Source organism: Malurus melanocephalus, unplaced genomic scaffold, assembly GCF_030028575.1.
Source record: "Malurus melanocephalus ecotype Western Australia unplaced genomic scaffold, MMel_1.1 scaffold_127, whole genome shotgun sequence".
In the NCBI taxonomy this organism is placed as follows: Eukaryota; Metazoa; Chordata; class Aves; order Passeriformes; family Maluridae; genus Malurus; species Malurus melanocephalus.
The window spans coordinates 1,854,486-1,864,158 of NW_026623359.1; the positions used below are offsets into that span (position 1 = coordinate 1,854,486).

Sequence of the window (9,673 nt, forward strand, 5' to 3'; positions counted from 1 at the left end):
GGCCCCACACGCCGCCAGCTGACTCCGGGCCGGCGGAAGCGCCTCGCCTTCCGCTTCCCCTGTGCCCGGGAAGAGGCGGGCGCAGCTGCGGCCATGCAGGTCTCCAGCCTCAACGAGGTGAAGATCTACAGCCTGAGCGCCGGCAGGAGCCTCCCGGAGGTGAGGGCGGCGGGGGGAACGCGCCCGGCCCGGCCCGGGTCCCTCAGCGGGAGCTAGAGCCGCGCGGTGCCGGCGCTGGGGCCGATTCCCGGCCCGGCCGGGCTGAGCTGCCCCGGTCCATGTGCGCTTGGGCTGGGGATCGTCACCGCGAAACAGCTCCAAGTGTTTCGTAGCTAAAAAAGCGATATAAATGCGTGAACCTCTGACTGTAGGGATGCTGTTCCACAGACCCGTAAGCAACACGGCCGTGTAAGTTTTCTTGGTGTGGAATGGTTTAACTTATCGGTGGAATGTAAATTGTAAAATTATGAAGAAAAAGAAATAGTGGCCTGAATGTAKTATACGTGAAATGCCTGAATAAATTTTAAGTGAGCCTCGGGTTCCTGTGTGAATAATGAGCTCAAGACTGATGTATACCTTTCCTTGCAGTGGCTCTCTGACAGGAAGAAAAGAGCTTTACAGAAGAAAGATGTGGGTGAGTTTTCCCCTCGCAGGCTGCTCAGCAATACTCAGCTATTCCACATACACAACAAACAGGTCCACAGGAGATTCCTCACTGACTGATACAAAGAAGTTGTCCCGGAGTCATAATTTTAAAACTAGAGAATTAGACTACAGATAGCTATTTCAACTTCTCACATAGCTTGATGTGAACAGAATACTACAATGGTGTTTTAAATTTCAGACATTAWGTAGTTGGTTGTGGATTGTAATGGAAACATGATAGATGAATTCCATGTATAGCTTATGTTAAAGTCAGACTGTAAACTACTTGATGCTGTGCTAATCTTAGAGAGCAGGACCACATAATTTTAGCCTAAACTTRTTATACAGAATAAAAATGGCTATTTGGAATCATAGCAAGTGTTATACAAGAAAYCTAACCAGGATAAAATGCATAGGGGTGAGGGGGGGGATGGAATTCCCTGCACAAGGCCTTAATTGTGTGTGTGATGAGTATTTGCTACTACATTAATGTTACAATTTGTTACATAGTTGCCTTGGAGTACTGATTTATATTGCACAGAGCTAGTCTGCTTCGTAGGGTTAGCGGACTGTGTTAATCTGATTATAATACGAAAGTTATACTTAAGATATCTTTAAAAGATATTCCCTACACTCAGTTAACTCTACATGCTTCCTTAGGAAACCATTAGAGTTTTATGAATTGATAGAATTGTGCTAACTCTATGATTTTTTTTTCCTTTATAGATATCCGTAGAAGAATTGAACTTATTCAAGACTTTGAAATGCCCACGGTTAGCACAAAGATTAAGGTATCAAGAGATGGACAGTATATTATGGCAGTTGGTGAGTTCAYGAAGTTTGTCTCAAACAGAGGCCAAAAATCCTAGAAAACCTTGAGTGCAGAGTGACTTAGTATTTTCTGGTAGACTTGATAAGAATTCTTTTTAAAATGTAGCACTGAACATTCTGCTTACTCTTAACATGTGACAGAATGGCTGTCTTGGTAGTGGTGCTGTGGAACATTTCTGTTTAGAATACAGACATTCTTAAAATCATGGAATGACTTGGGTTGGAAGGSACCTTCGAAGATCATCTAGTCCARCGCCCTGCTGCCAGGGTTTATGATACAAATGAAAACCTAATAAATCTGTTTATAATAGAGTTAAATACCAAATTCTGGATTATTTTTATTGCATGTATGTAACTTTGCTTTAAGTAATTTCTGAGCATCATTGTTTGAGTATTGTTTTATAGGATGGAGGGTAATGCTGCATTTTGTAACTGTCAGAGTGGGATCCCAACATGAATATTTTAGTAGGTGTTAGTAGCATGGTCTTGGTTTTTCAGATTTACTGGCAGGTATTATTCAATTCTGTATGATGTATCTGGTAATTATGAGAACTGCATACAAATAGGCTGCTTACAGAAACCAGACTGTAAGATTGTGTTGCTAAGAGTCATGTTTTTTCAATCACAGAAGCTTTGGGAAGATCAGAAGACTTATGGTATAAACACAGTAAAGCCTGTGTATATAAGACATCTTAAAAAAAAGTTTTAATGTTGTCTTTTTGTTTAATTTTTTTATTTAATTAAACCTTAATTTATTCTTTCAGGAACTTACAAGCCCAGGGTCCGCTGTTTTGATACCTATCAGTTATCCCAGAAATTTGAAAGATGCTTAGATTCTGAAGGTCAGTAAACTATGGCTGTTAGTACAAGATGTCTTTCATACATAGTTCAGATTGGACTCGAGCAGAAGTTCCGCTCCCTGTGCTGAGGGAACAGATTGTGCTTCAGGGGAACACAAGAATCTTATTCCRATTCCAAAGTTCTCTCCTCATTTGGAGTGCTATGAGGGATGTAAGATTTACCCTAAGCCAGAAAGTGTGGGGCTCAGAGGGTGAACATGGCTGAAGTCTGTGTTCCATTTGTCAAATGTGACAAAGGTACAGTGACTGGATGGTGGCAAGAGCTCCATTCTTAGCTGTTCTGTGAAGCAATAACGTAGGAGAATGTAGTGTGGTTGCTCTGTTTTCTCTCTGGAGCCCAAGCTCAGTAGGTGAGTTACAGGGTAAAGAGGATTTCCTGAGGGGGTGTTGGTTTATTTATTTGCTAGTTTGGTTTTCTGTTTGTTTTCTGGAAACAAAGTACTTGGGACAGATGATAGGATGGCCAAGGCCCTAATTACACCRTGTTTGCTACTAATTTGGTGGGAGAACAACTGTGGTGAGGAAAACAAGGAGCCATCTAGACAATGGGAAAAGAAAAATTAGCTAGCAGTTAGAGCTGGGGAGGAGCTGCCATGGCTCTGACTATATAGGGTGCCTAAATTTAGGGAATTATGGTTATTCTGTTTGTTTATGGGGTTTTGGGGTGTTTTTTTTTCTGGGGTGAGGGGTGGGAGGGTTGTTGTTTTGGTTGGGTTTTTTTTGTTAGAAGACTAGTGAAAGAAAATTGGGTTGCAGGGTGACCAAAACAATGAGGAGATGAGCACATTCATTACAGAAGAGCTGAACTGGTCTTTTGATGTGTGTGAAAGTGATGTGAAAAATAAAAACTGTAATAAGAGTATGGGGGTGTTTCTTTGCTCTTTGCCTCAGGACTACAAGGAGTCATGTAGGGTGAGGGAGCACTGTAAGGCAGGGTTTCAGGGAGACTGGGGAGAGGAAGGTATGGCAAGACTGAAACCCTCTTTAAAAGTAGAAATCAATGTAGTCATAAATGCTTGCTTGTAATTAGAGCTTAAACTAAATTTTTTTGAGGTGACATCTTATTAGACTGCAGAAGTTTGTTTAATTTGAAGTATAGCATAGAGTCACTTCAGGTAACTTTAAATGCGTTAYCTCATTTAAATAGAACCAATTTAGYAGAAGCAGCTGCTCCCYAATGTTCYCAACTCAGCTCATTTAAAACCAGGCAAAATACAATACCTTGGTGTTCCACGTGAGTAGAAGCTTTCACATTTATGGTTTTTTGTGAGCCTTTGAACTTATGTGGAAGTGCTGGCCCCTTGGAAGGACTGCATGTGCAAGTTTATGAATATATGTCCAAACTCATGTAATTTTTTTGTCATCTTGGATGGATTAGCAAAGCTCTATGACACACACTCACTGAAAACTGTTTGATCAGACCTTCCCACACCTATAAAATACATGGTTGAGCATTGTATTGAGGAATGTGTCAGGTATACAAAAACAATAAAGATTACAAGATGCTTCGTATGTTTCTAAAGTTCTAGAAAACTACTTACTATTTTGCACATGAAGTTATATAATTAGAGATCTTCCTAAAGATTAATGCTTGCATTATGCATTGACACCTGTGGGGAATACTCCCATGACAAAAGATTAGCATGTGTAAGTGTTTTAGGTTTATTCCAATGTTTGCAAATGAGCTTGCTTGCTTAGTTGACTCAAAATTCTCTTGCTCTCTCCTCTAGTGGTTACGTTTGAGATTTTATCAGATGATTACTCAAAGGTATGTTTAAGTTTTTCAGTGCATAAATGAAAAAATGGTTTAGTATGTATATTAAAATGCATTTTCATATATAGTAAAGGCAGTCAATCAACACAACTTTTGGAACAAAAATGTTTTTTTAAAAATAGAACAGGACAATTTTTTTTTGTACCTTTAAATCTATGTTTTCTTTGTCTCTTTGTACTATTATTTGCTTTGCCACTTTTAAAGTCTTTTGTCTGTTGGAGAGAAAAACTTCAAATAGTCATCTATCCTACAAGGAAAATAATGTGAACAATGGAATTAACTATTTAGTTAATTCTAWCATTTAGTCACAATCCCTTGTGACAAGTGATGCACACATACACTGTTTTTGAAAGGTGGGATAGCTATGGGTAAAGTAACAACTTCTAAAGTAGCAACCGGTCAGTGTTGTTGTAGACATGATTATGAGCATATAAATGAGGCAAAAATTGTAGAGAGAAGTAACATCTTTTGTTTTTATAGTCTTATTTTTAATGTACCTGAAGGGATCATCTGAGTGTTTATTTTACACTTTTTTTTCTGTGAAGAGACCTTAGCATTTCAGATACGTGTTTGTTTCAATAAATACTGGTATTTGATCAGAGACATGATCATCTAGCCTTGTAGCTTTTTTACATTTTTCCTGTGACATTTCGAAGGAACTGCATGAATTCAAGTAGCAGAAGGTAATGACTGATACTTTACAGTGGCATCCCACTTGTCTGGGGGAAATGTTTTTGGCTGCACATACCAAATAGTTATTTAGGAGACTGAGGAACATGCTGTGTTCCCAAATATGTTTCTGACTGGTTATGATCAGAAAGGCGTGTGTGTTTTTAGCTGAAATTGGTACTATATTTCAGACTGAAGCCCTACTTTTTCAGCTTCATACAATCTTTATGTTTTCAATTTTATTTTGCTAAAACTGAAGAAGTCATTCGAAAGAGARCTAAACTTCAAGTAGCTGTCATAATGTTGTGGACATATTAGAAAGAGGGAATGATATTTGAGAAATTACACTTCAAATTCTTAGAATCATAGAAGTATTGATTGGAGTGGGACCTTAAGATATTTTAATGCTTGAACAGTTCTGTTAAAATCTGCAAATGTGGTGGTTCCACACATTTACTGAATAAATTGTTGCCATGCTGCACTACCTTGTCATAAAGGATTTTTAGTTCCTGTCAGATCTGCCCAGGAGAAACTTAAAKTTTTACTGTTGCTACTGCAAAGAGGGTTTTTTTTTTGTACTCTCCATAGTGTCTCCCTTGTCAGTATTGGTAGCCCTCTGGATGTTCTCAGCATCCTTTTGTAGCCAGGGAAAATACTCTCTGCAGTTCTGTTCCTGCCATCCCTGTGAGGTTGCTTTGAGGCTTATTTGCATTTTCACAGTGGGAGCACCTTCTATCTTTCGTACTGATTAGTACCCATAAGTCCAGTTACATTTCTGTGTTTCTCTAAGTTTTAGACTTAAAAGTCTGTGACTTGGGCTAAGTTTTAGACTTGGGAGAGAGTGATATCTTTTTTCTCAAGGTCTTTTGCCAGAAGACCTGTGTTTCCACACAGTATTTTTGCCACGCACCAGTGCCAATGCTTCTTCTACCCTCAGGCTGTAATTTTGTGGTAGTGACCAAAATTAATTTAGTAAGAAGAAAAGACAAACACAATTTACAGTGAGTTGTTTCCACTGCTAATGACAGAGGACACARATATATTCAAGTCCAATATTGTAGAAATTTATATTTAAATAGAAAAAGATAAGACAGTTATTAGCAGAATATTTGGATGCTTTTGGCAGCTGTCAAAAACTTGGAGGCAGAGTGGGTGAGAAGAAAATTCAGTATTCTCATTGAAAGTAAACTGCATCTTCTCTCTTCCTTGTAACAGGTTTTTGATGGCTTATTGGTAGTGAAGTAAGAACATACGATGGTGATATTTTTAAATTAAATATGGTTTAATTCTGTGTTCTGATAGTTTATGTAACTTCTGTACTGCATGAAAATGCAAACATTTCTTCTTCTGTGATGACAATAAAGAAACCATTTGATCTGGGCACTGTTTCAAAGAGATAAGTAAAGAACTTTGCTTGTTTGAAGCCTCCAGATAAAGGCAATGGCACACAAAGAATAGAGTGTGATGCATATGAACATCACTGTGTAACATTAGCTGTGCAAGTGTATCTGTAACATTGTACGAAATTGTAGTTAGAATTCTGAAAGATGATACTGTGCCAAGATGAGTTAAGTCCATGAATAAAAGTTGGAACCCTAGGGTTTCTGATAGGAGGAAAAGCATACACGTAAGGAGAGACTTAATGATAAATAAGTATGAAGTGCCAGCCCAGGTTATTCTGCATGTTTTTTTAGGGAAGAATATACAGATATATAAATAAATATGACAGATTTAAAGTAACTTTCGTACCTCACCTTTCCTGAGTTTCTCATCCTTATTTGCATTGCTGACGGTGTAATTCAGTCGTAGAAAATTTTAGACCTTCATTACATAATGTCTTTAGAAGATGCATGTACTATGCTGGTTAAACTAAACTGGCACTTTTCTAATCTAATCTAATCTAATCTAATCTAATCTAATCTAATCTAATCTAATCTAATTTAAATAAGGGATGTGGCTCAGAGTCAAAGGTTTGCCGTTCGTGGGATGAGTTTGGGCCAGGCCAGTTGTTGCTCCATTGCTCAGTGCCTGGCCATGGTTTGAGGTACAGCATGAGTGCAACAGATGATGTGGATGATACTGTCTCTGGGGTGGGAAGAATCCCTTCCTGTGGATAAGTGCCATGCTAAATTGCCATCAGGAGTGTAAGAGCAGGTTCYGGCATATTTTATTTATTGGGATAAATAGTAATGTAGTAATGCCTCCCTCTGGATTTTTCCAGGACTGAGATGTTTACTAAGGGTCAGAAAGAAACAGTGTTCTTATTCAGCTGGCAAAGAACAAAAATGCAGAAAGATCATTTATTGTCATTTATTGTCATTTATTGGAACAGTGCCACGCATCAGGATTTGTAGCTCATGTGCTTAGTACAGTGAACACAGCTTTGTACCTGGAAGAAATTACTAACTCTAGTGTCTTGAAGGAAGTGCAGACATTGATTTGGGTGCAGCAGAACACGAGATAACCATGCTGCTTCTCATTGCAGTGTCACTTTTCACAGCTGCTCCTATGATGTTCATATGATGTATATTATCAAAACTTCACTGTGGCTGGTGAGAAGGATGAAGCACTAGTTGATTCTATCATTTTAGTAGAAGTTGTTTAAATAAGTTGTGATAAATCTGTGCGAGCTTGGAAAAAAATCACTGAAGTTTGTGCTGTAAGACAAGTTGGGGGAGATGGTTGTCTATTTCTGTATGTTTCAGTGCTTTCTATTTTATTTTCAGATTGTCTTCTTGCAGTGTGGCAGATTTGTGGAATTTCATTCCCAACAYGGCCATTACTACAAGACAAGAATACCAAAATTTGGTAGAGATTTCTCCTATCACTATCCATCATGTGACCTGTATTTTGTAGGAGCAAGGTATTAAGTGGAATATTYTSTTTCAGTTTTGGTAACAGTGTTTTYCAAGAATRAAATGAACATTAAAATACTAGAAAAGTTAAAAAGTGGAAGAAGTRGTAATTCCTTGCAAATTAGTAATAGAGACTGAGAAGAGTGGAAAAGGTGGAAAGATAAAAAATTAATTCAGATTCCTGGGCTGTTTTAAAGTCTTCTTTTCTTTGATTCTTAATCCATGTGCGTCATGTATTTGCAAATTCGTATTAAAAATTACAGGTCAGTTTAGTGTTTAAAAGGTGTTTAGCATTTAAGTAAGGAAAATGATATAACTTTTTCTATTGTGGTTGGTACTTTATTGCTGTAAATGTGAGTTATCACATAATTTGGTTTCTGAAAAGACATAGTAAATCYAAAATTAGATCCTTAGGATTTCAAACAAAAGAAGTAGAAATTCARACTTAAATCACAGGAAATTAAAAGATCTTGAAAAATGTGTTAATGTAACTTTTCCATGGAAAAATAGTAATTGGTAGGATATTGAAGTGTGATAAATGGTGAACATGCACATTTTTCTCTGCATTTTGAACACTGAAGTATAGGTTTGTCTTGTAGACTGTGAATTCAGAAAATTATGTATTTGACAAAATTAGTCCGTGAATAAAAATCTTTACAATGCCTCTGAACTTACAGCAGTGTTTTTCAGTATTTGTAAGAGACAAGAGTAATTCCRGGTTTTTCTTTTGTAGTTCTGAAGTGTACAGGCTAAATCTGGAACAAGGAAGATTTCTGAACTCCCTGCAAACTGAAGCTTCGTAAGTTATGTGTAATGCATGACCTCTGTCTTCTTTCCACCAGGTGGAAGCAGACTCCTAGAATGCTCACCACCAGTRCTGTCTGAACAGTGCTCAAATGCTTTGCAGTGTTGAAAAGGAACATATGCTGAGTCTGAGTCTCATTTCATTTTATGTTCTGCAATTTTTTTCTCGTTTTTATGTTTAATTGAATTTTCTTTTGTGGATGTTTTAAAATTGCTTAATATAGACTAAATAGGTATTATATAACTTGATCTTAAGAGCATTTCATTAAAACTTTKCCATTATTATTCAATTTAGCCATCATATAGAGATCTACCCACAGGGTATGTACTTTCCCAGACATGYCTTTGTCCTTCTGCTCTTGAAGTAKCCCRAAGAGAATTTTTATATCTCCAGCATGTGTCTGRTTCTTATGAAAAACCTTCCAGAGTAGGAACTGAGCTTTTCTTATGTGGGGAGAGGCAGATGAGAAGARCAGACTTCATTAGATAGAGTGGGTAGTTGGTGGGCAACAACTGGTGTTCAGTGGGCAGGAGAGCTTAATGGATGAAGRGTGTTTGGGAAGGCACAATAAAAAACTGAACAACAGGAGAAAAAATAAGGGGAAATCCCTGAACAGGAGAGATAAGGGTGTAGTGTAAAATCTTCATTAGAGGGATGAGACTTAATTTGTGAAAAGGTTTTGAGGTGAGGGAGTTGGATGAGTTAAAGAATTAGAGGTAGAGAGCTTTGAATGCAAGAAGTTGGAAAGCGTTGGGGTAAGTAGTGTAGAGAGAAATATTTGTACTTTGGAAGAWTTGTTGTTGAAATACAGGGCTCTTGGGTGCCCTGTTGAGAAACAGGATACATTAAAGAGAGAAAAGAGACCACTGGTCAGACAGAATATATTGGAAATGTAGGCTTTAGAACATAAGGAAGTATAAAGATCTTTGAACATAATTAGAATCAGAAAATCATTTAGGTTGGAAAAGAACTCTTAAGATCTAAGGCCAGCCATTAACCCAACCACTAAACCATGTCCTCAAATRCCACATCTTCACATCTTTTAAATACCTCCAGGGATGRTGATTGAACCACTTCCCTGGGTAGCCTGTTCCAATGCTTGGCAACCCCTTCASTGAWGAAATTYTTCCTASTATCCAAKCTGAACCTCCCCTGGYACAYCTYGAGGCCATTTCCTCATGTCCTGTTGAGTTGTTTAAGAGTACAGTGGAACAGAGTGATTGTGGCAGGGCTT

The 9,673-nt window shown here is 37.9% G+C and overlaps 1 protein-coding gene across 1 annotated transcript in view; it reads left to right on the forward strand.

Annotated features, from left to right (window-relative positions):
- The first annotated feature begins 41 nt into the window (after positions 1 to 41).
- NOL10 (nucleolar protein 10) overlaps positions 42 to 9,673 on the forward strand; it is a 55,901-nt gene continuing 46,269 nt past the window's right edge. Inside the window, exons 1-7 of the mRNA XM_057370488.1 lie at positions 42 to 159; positions 589 to 634; positions 1,372 to 1,470; positions 2,241 to 2,318; positions 4,067 to 4,104; positions 7,506 to 7,642; positions 8,368 to 8,433. Coding sequence (XP_057226471.1) covers positions 94 to 159; positions 589 to 634; positions 1,372 to 1,470; positions 2,241 to 2,318; positions 4,067 to 4,104; positions 7,506 to 7,642; positions 8,368 to 8,433 — 530 coding nt within the window. The 5' untranslated portion in view covers positions 42 to 93. The remainder of the gene's footprint in view (positions 160 to 588; positions 635 to 1,371; positions 1,471 to 2,240; positions 2,319 to 4,066; positions 4,105 to 7,505; positions 7,643 to 8,367; positions 8,434 to 9,673) is intronic.